Raw genomic sequence first — 13731 nt, 5'->3', positions numbered from 1 at the left:
ATATTTTAAAACATATGATGTTGCTAACACAAGGATTATTATTTTACTTTTTTTGATTTATTAATTTTTCTTGTCCACCTTTTGGTGGGACATATCGAAATCACATGGTTGCAACTTTCTGAGCCTCGTTAAAGACTTTCCATAGCACATGGTCGACCATGCAATAACAACTGCAGCTGCTATTCAGAACTCAATGGCAACCTGAAGTTACAAACACGAAAGAATAGTAGAGTCACAGTATATTTGGTAGAGTGCTTTAAGAGTTCGCGGTCAATAAGAGTGCGCACTCTTCGATTTTCAGAGTTTTAGTTCGTACCGATTAAGCGAAGTGTTTGTACAGTGTCTTGAGAATTTTAGGCAAATAAACACCAATAATAACGTTATTAGGTAACTTTAATTAGTTTTATCTATTTTCTTATTATATTTTGAAATTTTTGATATTGTACGCAAGTGTAGTTTGTAAGAATTTCGCTGTAATATTTTACCATACTTGCAATAAACTTTGAATAATCGTATGTATTATACCGTTGTTTACAATTTTGCACCAAGATGGAGGCAGGACTAGCATTTGTTAAAACATGCTCGTTTTCTAAGAGTACGCAGTCATTAATATTGTAAGAGTACGCGCGCACTCTTATAAATCAGGTTTTTTTTATAACGGATTAACCGTATTTTTTCTTTTGTTTAAGTATATCTGGCAGAAGACCAGCTTCTCAGCGTGCTTTATGCTCACCGATAGTTATGGAGGCAGCAAGAAAAGGGTTGAAAATTGAGAAAATAAGAGAAGCGTGGCAAAATCTATAGGAATGGCGGAAAGTACGTTAAGAAAAAGGCTAAAAAGGAAAAACTTTAGCTACAAAGCTGGAAAGATACGACATTACTTTAATGGCAGAAATGGAAGAAGAGTTGTGCAACTATATAAAAGCAATAGACAACATGTTTTATGGGTCAACTTCTAGAGCTCTAAGAAGTCTAGCGTTTGAATTCGCTGAAATTAATAAATTAGAACATCGTTTTGATAGAACTTAAAAAATGGCAGGCAAGGGCTGGCTACGTGGATTTTTTAAACGACACAAAGATGTTAGTTTGAGGCAACCCACCGCTACTAGCGTCGCCAGGGATATTGGGTTTAATGAACCACAGTGTAAGCGGTTTTATGAAAATCTCTCGAAGTTAATGAATACATATAAATTTCTGCCACGTGCAATTTCCAATATGGATGAATCGGGATTTTTCACTGTCCCAGACAGGTCTCCCAAAGTTTTCTCTACAAATGGAAAAAGGTGTGTCAATAAAATATCTAGCGCAGAACGGGGAACCAATGTTACTGTTGTATGCACAATGAGTGCTAGGGGACAATATATTCCTCCTGCATTTATACATCCACTTATATGCAGCCACTTGACAGATGTTTTTTAGCCCGCTAAAAAAGTTTTATTCCAACGAATGTGAATAAAGCTGCTACTATAACGAATACAATTGAAGGTTGTAAAATGAGAGGGATATGTCCCTTTAATAATGACATATTTACTGACGCTGACTTCATGGCCACTTTTTTCACAGAACGAGAAGAACGGAACTAGAAGCGTTTGACATACAATCAGGAGTCGCTTAAAACTCTACGTTTGAAATCGATATTCAACCATATCAAATGTCTGAATCAGCCTCTAAAAGTACTCCCAATGTTCTTGACAGTCCAACTATTGTTCTTGAGAACTCCACTATTAACGAAAATATTCATGTTAGTGAAAGAGATGCCAGAATCAGCGAAGTACCTACATCTGAACCCTATTGTATAAGAAGGATTTTACAGATCAAAAACAATACCCCTCAGCTTACAGATCAAGTTTCCAACACATCTGCAATAAATTTGGAAAAAAAAGTTGATATAGCTCCAGAAACAAAAACATTGGATTTATCAAACACTCCTGGAACATCATCAATTTATATTAAATTAACAACCATTTCTCTGTTACCTAAATCAATTGTGTTTAGATCCAGAAATCGCAGAAGCAAAAGCTCGGAAATTATCACCAGCTCTCCATATAAGGACCAACTAATTGAAGAAAATGAGAAAAAAAGCCGCAATACAAACTCACTGGATGTTGGCGATAGCCTACCACCACCGCAAGCGCTTCTGGGAGGGAGTTTAAAAAGGAAATCAGATGTGAACCTTAGACCGGCAGAGAAGATACAAAAAAATGAAAAAGCTGTTTTCACAAAGCCAAAAATCCATCAAAGCCTCATAAGAAAATTTAGAGCTGTCCAGGTTGCAACGAAACATTTAAAGAACCTATCACAGAAGACTGGATTAAGTGCATGTGCTAAATGGTGGCATGAAAGGTGCAGTGACTACGCAGGTTTTGGATCTTATAAGTGACCTATGTTCATAAAATCACGTGCGCAATCTTACAATCCTAAGCGCGTACTTTTAAAAAACGGGTTTATAAATGTGCGCACTTTTTTTAGTTTCACTTTTTCTATTAAAGTAATAATGTTTAGTTCGCAAATTATAATTGATTGGTATAATTGATTGACGCAATTGGTTTTAATTTTAAAATTGATTTAACCTTAAGTGCGCATTCTTGCTATCTACATTCAGCTACATCAGCAACTAACCACTAAATTCTAAAATCCTGTCTTAACTACTTGAAGACAACATCAGAAGCCATAAGTATCATTTCATGTTTTGTAAAGCTATAGGCAAGATTTGGTTTGTTGATTTTAATTTAATAAGAAAATTTTAATTACATATTTATTTATGTACAATAAATATGATTAGTTAATATCTTGGATTATTTGTCATTGCAAAACTTATTTTTCAGATTTACTTCTAAGATAAGACGTTCTCACACCTGAGAGACTGAGCTAAATGAGGCCTAATAATTGGCTCCCAATGAAAGTTGTGAGTTTTATTGTTACCCATTGGCACCCACCGTTTTTTATGGGTCGTACAATGGTTACAATCAAAATATTATTTTAAAGACTATAGATAATAACCTAGAAAATTATTTTGTAAAATTAGTCTAGTCAATGAATTCCAGTTTCTTTTAAATGATAAAATTTAGTCCACCAGGTAACGTAAAGTCGCATGTAAACATATAATAATTTAAAAAGAAAATAAACGCTTACCTTCCCCGAATAACAATAAACAAAAAGTTAGTACTGCCAAAAATATTGTACAGAAACAGTCCAAGTAAAATCCAAATGCAGTACTGGACACTATAAACATATACCATGCACTTGAATGATAGTCTTGATGATGATCAAATTCGTCCATAAGAGTGTTTTGCGCTCCAAAAGCTCTTATAGTTGTCAGACCTTCAATTGTAGCTCTTAAATGTGTAAAAACTGGGCTTCTCACTAAAACAAACACAATTTAAATCAATCCTATTGATATCTAATATAGGTGCCAATTCACTGCATTCAAGTAAATATTATATAGTATTAACATATAATAACAAACTTAAAACAAAAACACAAAATAATAATTTGGACGAGAAGAAAAATTAAATGAACATTAGAATGACGAAGAATGTGCTGAAATAACAAGAAAAACTTGCATAATTAAGATACCAAGAAAGAGCATTAACAATATAATCACATAAAGAGTGTAAAGTGCTGAGAAAAGAAGAGAATTTAAGATTCCAAAAAAAGGAAAACAAACCAGAAGAAAATGCAAGTACTGAACACTATTGACAAGAGACAAGAAGTGATGCAAATTCACAAGAAGGTGCAAAAATATTATGTCTAAGATGAAACAATAATAAATAACCAAGAAGAAATCCTGACGAGACCAGAAAAAAATTCAAAGAAAGATTAAATAAAGCCCATAACGAAATGATAATAATTCTTCATAAGGACATCAACGACCAAAGAGAAGAAGAAGCTCTATGACCACGAAAATTAGGTATGCAGTCAACAAACTCAAAAATTAAAAATCACGAGATTGAGGCAATATTATATTCGAGTTAATTAAACTAAGTGGTAAAATCCGAATAGAAGTACTACGCCAAATGCTTATTGAAATCTAGAATCAGACAGATATACGGAATACGAACGAATCCTCATATTCTTGGAGAATAAGTATGCAGTCCACAAAGTCAAATATTTAAAATCGCTACGGGCAGGCAGCATTACATCCGAGTTAATTAAACTCTGAGGTGGTGGAAGCTTCATAGAGGTACTACTAAAATTTAGAATTACACACAAATACGATAATATTGTCTGGGAATTATAGTTCCCATATTAAAAAAAAAGGATAAAGCCAATGCATTACGATAACTGCCAAGACATCACTCTGCTTAATATAATATATAAGATCTTCACGATATACCAAAGAATGTAACCTTATGCAAAGAATAAGCAAAAGTACACAAAGAATGTAACCTTATGCAAAGAATAAGCAAAAGTACACAATAGACCTAATTTTTTACTAATAGACCAATAGTTTTACGTATGGCTCGGTAATATTATTCATAACATGCTACATAGAATGAGGGTACGCTTTAACATACGAAAGAAATTGGTAGGATCAGTGATGGGTACCATGTTTAACGCCAATTGTAGGATAAAAGTTTAAGGACATTTGGCGGACTCGTTCTATTAGACAAGAAGACTGACTATCTTGCATTCTATTCAATTTAGCCCTATAATATATTGTGAGAGATTTAAGTATAAAGGATATAATAGTAAGCAAAAACATATAGAAATGACTCATGGCATATGCAAATAACGTAAATAACATCCTGGCCACACACCACGACAAATGCTGGAGTCGTTTTTCTGTATTCGCCACCAAAATGGAACTTAAGATGAATTTTGATCAAACCGAATGTATGTCAATAAGTAATAAACAAGGAGCTATCCAAATTACCAGAGTGGGGAATAAAAATATACAGAATATCCCAAAACACAAAGATGGAAATTAGGCGCAGAATTTAGCATATTGGACATACAATGGGCTAATGAGGTATCTAATATCAGAAATGCCAGAAGAATCGAATGAAGGATATAGTTCAGAAACCTGGATATTGACAAACTCGAGCAAACTACAACTACCAATATATCATATAATATAGATAATATAACAAAACAAGCTCTTTTGATATATTTGTGGTGGTGTATGCGCAAATTAGAGACAATTATTAATAGTATCGTCTCCAAATACTATCAAGCTTACAAAAAACTTAATATGGTAAAGCGATTAAGTTTGGAAGAATGACATGTATGGGTCATGGAAGCCTCTGAACCAGCAATAATCGTAACTCAACACATGGTAGGAAAGTATCTTAAGGGCAACCAAAAATACGATTTAATTACAAGAGGATTTGCGAGAACTCGAAACGTAAAGCTGTAAAAAAATAGAAATGAATGAAAAAGATTAATTAAATAGGCTAAGGACAAACCTATTAGAGACATGTGAAAGGTGGTACTATCGACGTATGTTGAGGGTCTCATATATACACCACAGAAGTAACATAAGTATTCTCCAGAGGCTAAGAAAAGACAAAGAAATTATTAACACCGTAAAGAACAGAAAATTGGCTTACTTAGGCCACATCGTGCGTAATAATAAATACCGACTTCTACAGTTGATTCTACAAGGCAAGATTGAGGATAAGAGTGGCCCTGGATGTAGACGTATATACTGGCTGGCCAGTCTTAGGAAGTGGACTGGTCTTACGTCAACTGATTTATTTCGAGCTGCTGTGAATAGAATAAGATGGGTCAATGTGGTCGCCAACATATCTAGAAGATAGGCACATTTAGAAGAAGGGCCAATCTGGGATGTAAAGCCAATGGTGATGGATCACATAGTAACAAATAAAAAAATTAAATTAAATAGAAAACTTATACTTACTTATTCCCTCTAACCTTTTAATATTCTTAGAAGATTTTAGATATATATGTCTCATTATGCCAAACACTATACTTAAAACTGCAATCAAAATTAAGAAGTAAGGATTAACTACAATAATCAGTACGAGAGATCCAAACATAGACAGTAGAATCTGAAACAAAAAAAGTGTTAACCCTCCTTTAGAAAAGCTTTTTTTAATATTATTTAACATTTACAATCATTCCGTAAAATTTACTTCAAAACAAATGACAAAAAAAAAGTCGAAAAGCTGGTTAAAAAACACAACTTTAAAAAAAAAGAGATCTTACGACCCTTAGACGCCCTTTTTAAAATTACTGTTACGTTAATTAACAATATTAAGGGCTGAAATTAATTAAAATTGTATAAGAAAAGTCAAAGTTTTTAACGAAACAAAATAAATGAATATTATTTAAATAGAAGTGTTGTAAACAAAGATTATTTTGCGTTCCGAATAGAGTAAAAGGAGTGAGGGTAGCCGACTGTACGACCGGCTCCACACTTCAAAAAATCCAATAGTTTCAAAATAGATAGCTAGTAAAGAAATGACACATCTAGGGATCTACTGGGCTTAATTTGCTTTCTTTTTAAAGAGTAGTACAGGGTTAAAATAATAATATGTATGACAGAAACAAACATTAAATAAATTATAAATTCGTTGATGAATTATGAAAGTGTCCAACAGATCTTGACACATAGCTTTGGATTTGGTATCTCTCCAGTATGATGGACTATCATCAATCTACATTTATGTCCTGTCCAGTCTCCTTGACGTTGCCAATCGTAAAGATTAGCCTAACTGCCTAATCGTAAAGATTCTTTAGGCATGAGACTTGTTTTCTACCAACTCTTATTCATCATTCTATCTTGTCCTTTAATATTAAATGGCCACATCTCTATGGCCTTTGGTTGGTGGCTACTTTTAGAGTCAAGATTTCAAGGCAAGTACAAGAGCATTGATCATATGTAAAATTTTATTATCATCTGCCCTAGCTTCAGATTAATGGTATCATTATACAAAGAGAATTTCATTATTAATTTACATTAGGTCTGGATTTCCGTAATTGGGTCCTATTTCAATTTATATTCAAATCTACTTTTATTCGTACTATATTGAGACAGTTAAACAGATGCTTAAATACTTATAGATTTTCGTATAAAAGTACAGTATCATCTACATGTTTATGCTACAAGCTTGGTTTTAGAGCTACTTTTAGAGTCAAGATTTTAAGGCCGTACAAGAGCCTTGATCATATGTAACATTTTATCATCATCTATCATAGCTTCAGGTTAATGGTACCATTATAGAAAGAGAATTGCATTAATAATTTAATCAGGTCTCGATTTCCGCAATTGGGTCTTATTCCTAGTTATATTCAAATCCATTTTCATTCGTACTATATTGAGACAGTTCAACTGAGTGTTAAATCCTTGTAGATTATCGTGTAAAAGTACAGTGTCATCTAGATGTTTATGCTACAAGCTCGGTTTTCTAGATATTCTTTAAAAATTTTATCAGAATATAAATAATGATAAAATTAATGGAACAGGACGCAATTTTGCCTCACTCGCGTTTTATTTGGGATTCCGTTCTGTCTTATTTTCCTTTCTATAATTTCGAACATTTACTAAGTGCCTTATGTTTCCAATGTAATTTTTTTTTATTCGTATGTCTGGATTATTTACTCTAATTGTTTATAATATTTTAATTAATTTATTATGATTTATCATGTACTGTAAACTATAGGTTTTGAAAATAAATAGTATATTATACAAGTCTTACCTGTGAAGAATCCATTATTGCCTTTGGCAATAATTCATCGACAGCCCCCAAATCCTTAGAAAATCTGTTAAGAATTCTTCCTCCAGGATTTGTATCGAAGAATCTCATTGTAGCATCAATAACATTATCGAAAATTGTGCCATGAAGTTTTTGAGAACTCAACATGGCCATTTTATAAAAGAAGAAAGATCTGGTCATAGCAAGGATAAAAAGAGCTCCTAATATAACTGAATATATATAAAGGCAATTATCTGTTGTCAATTCGATGGATGGGATAATGAACCTAGGTGCAGTAGTATTAAAAGATTCAGTGGAATTCCTGAATTCCTCTACATTGACCCAATAGCTGACCCAGTAATCCGTCCCACTAGCAGCTAACTGAGTACCTGTAAATTATTTTAAATCATAATTAGAACATATTATTTTTAAATTAAAAAAAGTCGATAAAATCATAACTGAAAAATAGTTAGCAGTAATCTAAATATTATTTTATTATGATTATGCCTATCTAGCATAGTTATTTTACCAGGATCACTTTCATCCATCGGTATAACGTGGCCCACCCATCTTTAGAGGTTGATTTTGATGATTTTTAAGATATCTGCATCGCCAAAAAGTCTATTGAGTTCGAAATGTTATGATTTTCTTCACAGACTCTGTTCGTTAATTCCTCCAGATATGGTCCTTAATACTTTTGTTGTAACTCTTCATCTCGAGTCGTCATTTCTTATGTTTCCGATCCGTAAGTGAGCACTGAACATATTATTCTTTTATAAAGTTTGCATTTTGTTGCTCTTGACATATTTTCGTTCTTAGTTTGGGGCCTAGGTCAAAATAACAGCGGTTAGTTACGCATACTAGTTTTTTTATTTCTTTGGATGTGTTGTTTTTGCAGTACACCTATTTATCTAAACTCTAAGCTAAAAAACGGAGCAACGAAATAATGGCAACCAGCAATAAAAAACCTATTGTAAAGAATAATTATAAGTGATGTTAGCGTTTTGAAACCAGTCACCTTATTATGAGCCGTTTAAAATAAAAACGAATGCTTGTTAAAGTGGAGGGGAGGAATATCAAAAAAAGATCTTTGTCTCTATTTTTTTTTGAAATCTCTGTTATAAGCCGGTCCAAGTACAGCTAATTGGCTTATTATATGTAAATCCTTCATTTCCTAATAAAACCTATTCCTGAATACTGTAATCCTATACAAATAGTACAGGACTAGTGGGTGGGTAACATATATTTTTGAGGTTACTTGGACTGAAGTCATCAACAAAAAAGATCTGATATAAGCCAATTCGAGGAGTCGTGTTGTGAAAAATAAGTTAATAGGAGTTAATATTAGTATATGTTTTTCCTTTATACGCCATCTTATCTAAAAAAAGTGGGTAATCATCATGTAAACTCATATTTGTAACGCCACTGATGTAATAGATTAATCGAACTAAATCCAAACCAGATCTTCAAAGTATTCAGTAATTAGAAAAATTGAACCCACATAACGTTATGCAAAAGGAATAATATCAATAGGGTTGAAACAATAAACTAAAATATAAACTAACAGACACTATATGATATATAACGCTTCAAGAAACCTCTTATTTATTTATTTTTTTTTCTCATTTTTAGAGGTTAGCGGTTGCTAACCTCCAAAATCATCTGCTTTCTACTCTGTTCTTAGTATTTGTTGATTGTTTATGTCCGTCCAGGCTTTGGTACTGCGAAGCCTCAATAGCTCCCAACACGTCGACATAAAAATGAATTTGGCAAAAATAAAAACAATGACAAATGCAGACGACAAGAGAAGTATGAATTTAAAAGACAATGAGGTAGAATTCCAAGAATATATCTACACATGTCAAATTTAACAAAGAAAACCAAAGTGCGGAAATCACTAAAAGAAAATACTAAATCTCTTTCTTGTCGTTTCCCCATTACTGAGGATCGTGATTTCTTCCAGCATCCCTAACACTTTTTCTCCATTGGTCTCTATCTTCAGCTGCTCTAAGAGCTTCACAGAATTAGTTTCTACCTGAATGAACCACCACCATCTAGTTGGTGATCGTCCTCTTGATCTTCTCCCCGGAACGTTTCCAGAAACAATTAATCTCTCCCAACTATCGTCACCTCTACGAACCATGTGACCTAAAAATTGCAGAATACGTTGCAGACATATTGTGGACAGCCTTTTTAATCTAGAGTTGGTTTAGAATGGAAACGTTTGTCCTATGAGCTGTCCAAGGTATGCGCAGTATTCTTCTCCAGCACCACATCCCAAAGGCATCAATTTTTTGGTGGACGCATCCGCGAAGAGTCAAAGTCTCTACCCCGTATAGAAATATTGAGAATACAAGGGCATTCACCAGTCTCAACTTAGTGAGACTGGTTTCCGAGCAAAAACGTTAACAGTAGATCAAATATCAACACTAAATCAATCGAGCTACCACAAACGGTCGGATTAAATAAGCGATTGTTTATAAATACAATTAGGGTAACTTTATTTAGTAACTAGGCAATTAATTTGCACATATACAATAAGGGAAATATTGGAATTTTTAATTTTATCGAGATATTCATATTTCGATATGTCTATCATTCATACTTTTAAATATACCCCAATACTTTAACTCATACAAGAAGTATAACCTGAAAATTCCACGTGGTGTCAACATTCTATATTTTAACCCTCAACTGACGTTGCGGGGTCAGGAGGACCTCCAGTACCTTTTAAATCTATGTAAAACTTGCAAATTTAGCATGTATGCCTGGCCGCGCCATCTACCTTTAAGTTGGTGCACTCGTAAGCCACTCCGATACGCATATCAACTGTCAACTGTGATTCAGTATTGCTCTGAATAGCCAGCGATAAAGTTCATTTAGGGTTTGTGTGGTACCAAGACGCTAATGGTGTTTTATTTCTGAAATGGCAGGTTCTTCTAAAAGAGTGTATTTTGAAGCGCCTAATTTTGATGAAAGTGTAAGGCGGTGGTATAATAAATTAGAAAGCGAGTTTAGTGATTATGAGGACTACAACGACAAATATTTTTCTCCAGAGAGTGACCAAAACTCTGATTCTGAGATGGAAGATATGGGCAACAATGCTGAAACACAAGAGAGTCAGGCTATAGTTGAAGAAGAAAAGGGGCCACAAACAACAAATAGAAAGTTCTATTTTAGTAAAAATCGATACAAGTGATCTGCTATTCCTTCCAATCCAGATAACAAAAAACACAATCTGGTAAAAGTTCTTCCGGGGTTGAAAGGACCTGCAAAATGTGTTGATGTATCTGATCCCTTAAAAATATGGAGCCTTCTTTTCACAGAGGATATGGAAAACGAAATAATTCTACGGACAAATGAAAAGAGATTGTTATTTCAAGATAAATTTAGCAATTCTGATAGAACAGAACTGAGAGAACTAACAAAGGAAGAATTTAAAGCATTTTTCGTTATCTTGTATTACTCTGCGGTTTTCAAGTCAAATGATGAAGACTTGCAAGAAATATTTACAGCAGATGGAACGGGACGAGACATATTCAGATCCATTATGTCTTTGAAAAGAGTATATGTGTTGCTTGCATGTCTAAGGTTTGTTAACTAAATAGGTGTAAATATTTTATTACTTTTATTTTAGGTTTAATAATGCAGATGATCGAAAAAGGACGTAAAACTAATGATCGAACTGCAGCAGTGTCTTAGTTATTTGAGCGTTTTGTAAAAAAATGCCAAGACTGATAATTTATAAGAGAATTGTGTTATATCGACGAAATGCTGATAGGATTTCGCGGTAGATGTAGGTTCCGCATGTACATACCTAATAAACCTCGGAAATATGAACTAAAAATGATGGACCTAACAGACGTAAGTATCCACTATTTCTATAATATATATTTACTGTGGTAAGGATAGTGATGGTTTTTCGCTAACAAATGAGAAGAGATGTTTCATAAAACCAACAAAAGCGGTGTTGAGTCTGTCATCCAATTGCTAATTCACATCGAAATGTCACAGCAGACAATTGGTTTTTATTTATCGGAATCATTAATGCATTAAAAAACGAGGACTGACCTATGTTGGCACGCTCAAGCGAAACAAAAAGGAAATACCTATGCAGTTCCTTCCAAATCAGAGCAGAGCTGAAGTATCTTTCATTTATGGTTTTACGAATGACTACACTATAATTTCATATGTTTTAAAAAAAAGGGAAGGAAGTTATTTAAATATCATCAATGTACAATACCGAATGTGAGGACATAGAATCTAGTAAACTCGAAAACGTTTGCTTCTATAATCAAAAAAAAACTCCAAAAAAGAAATGGGATCCGGTAGACCTCAGAACGCAGTTAACGGCAGAATAAACCACCACGCCAGTGTAGGGTTAAACTGACAATAAGCATATATTAAATGCGTAAAAAAGAAAAAGAACGACTGTTTAGTTAACAATAATATTAAACAAAAGGATAAAAAACAATAATTATTATAAATTCAAAAATTGAAATTAGTTTGTCTTACCTAGATATAACGTAACGCATAGTAGAACAGCAAATACATTAGAACCTGCTAACATGTATTTAAACAACAAGGAACCACCCACTTTTCCTTTTGATGATTGTTCCTGAAGGTCTTTAATTTGAAACTCTGGTTCTTTGTCAGCTTCCTCTTCTTCAAAGTCGATATCATTTGACAAAAGAGTATCCGCTATACTTAATTCACTAATTATACTTGACATTGAATCCTTTCGACTCTAAAAAAAGCGTTAATTAAGAATTAAGAGAAAAACTCTAGAAGATTTTTAAAAATAAATTTGGAAAACGACAATGATGAGCTTGATATTTTGAGCTACTTGTAAAAAACAAATATGCAGGATTATAATAGCAGATAAAAAGTTTAAGGTAAGAAAGGTATAATACAATATTGTTTTAAAACAATTTTCTACAGTATTGATGATTAAGTAAAAAAAGGCTAAAAAGATAGAGTAGACCAAAGAATACAAAGAAAGAAGGCATGTGTTATACATAGGAAGTAAAAAAACAAAAATGAACTTAGTAAGATACGTATCTATTCAATAGAGACAATAACACTTACCTACTGTAATAGATTTCTGAAATTCGAGACAAAGAGTATGAAAACAATACTATGCTCAATCTAACAGGAAATTGGGTAAAATTATGAAACCAATGCTGAAATCGAGAAAGAATCAAATGGGAAAAACATTGTCCGAAAGAATGAATGGAGTGACTCATTAAATTACTACAAATGAATAGACGAGACAAAATATAATTTACAAGCTTAGTGAATTATATAATAAACTTACTCTTTGTGAAAGTTGCCTAGAATATTTCGATCTGTCTGGTTTTTTCTCTTCCTTATTTTCTGGTTCAGCAGTTAAGAGTTTCGCGTAAACATTGTCACTGTTTGCCAAAAGGTTGAAAGTTCCTTCATCTTCGATGCGTCCCTAAAATAAAATAAATCTTGTCAAAGCTAAAAGTGATATTATAGTTATATCTTACATATTTTTAGCTACTAAACTAAAATTTTAATATTTTCATATCTTCACCAAATAGAAAATCTGTATTATTTTGAATATTTAGTTAAAAATATGAATGGTCAAAACCGCAAGTGGAATTACTATTGAAGACATGAGTTTATGAAGATGTTAAGTGGCAAAACTAAAAATGTTCAGGAACGGCACTCAAAGATCTTATGTTTATCTTTCGAATATTTTGATTATAAGAACGCGTATCTTATTGAAATTGTATTCTTTAGAAAGGTAAAGAGGTTTTATAATATTAAAGTAAAAAATAATAAAAACATATTAAAATTTCACTTATTTATTAAGAAAAATAGGAACATAACACGTTCTTAAAATACGAAAACTTAAAAAATATTCTTATTTTTTGTGAATGAATGAGTTTTTTGTATAAATCAGGGCATAGAGAGCGTTTGACACAAATATTAAAAACATTCTCTCCAAAAAGCTAGGTATCTAAAATTGAGTCGTAGAAATAGCGAAATTCCGGTTTGACAAACTTGAATTGTTCCCTAATATTGGCCCGTTTTTCTTCAC

At 32.9% G+C, this 13731-nt stretch overlaps 1 protein-coding gene across 4 annotated transcripts in view; it reads right to left on the bottom strand.

Annotated features, from left to right (window-relative positions):
- LOC140445515 (ATP-binding cassette sub-family C member 4-like) overlaps positions 1-13731 on the bottom strand; it is a 104611-nt gene that overhangs the window by 6978 nt on the left and 83902 nt on the right. For all 4 annotated transcript variants that reach the window (XM_072537587.1, XM_072537588.1, XM_072537589.1 and 1 more), the window contains exons 10-14: positions 12979-13119; positions 12177-12408; positions 7665-8050; positions 5864-6014; positions 3133-3363 (exon numbers count right to left, since the gene is read on the bottom strand). In XM_072537587.1, the coding sequence (XP_072393688.1) occupies positions 3133-3363; positions 5864-6014; positions 7665-8050; positions 12177-12408; positions 12979-13119 (1141 nt within the window). The remainder of the gene's footprint in view (positions 1-3132; positions 3364-5863; positions 6015-7664; positions 8051-12176; positions 12409-12978; positions 13120-13731) is intronic.

This window comes from Diabrotica undecimpunctata, chromosome 7, assembly GCF_040954645.1.
Source record: "Diabrotica undecimpunctata isolate CICGRU chromosome 7, icDiaUnde3, whole genome shotgun sequence".
Classification (NCBI taxonomy): domain Eukaryota; kingdom Metazoa; phylum Arthropoda; class Insecta; order Coleoptera; family Chrysomelidae; genus Diabrotica; species Diabrotica undecimpunctata.
The sequence above is the reverse complement of the archived record's forward strand: the minus strand, read 5'-3'. Positions and strand labels throughout refer to the sequence as shown.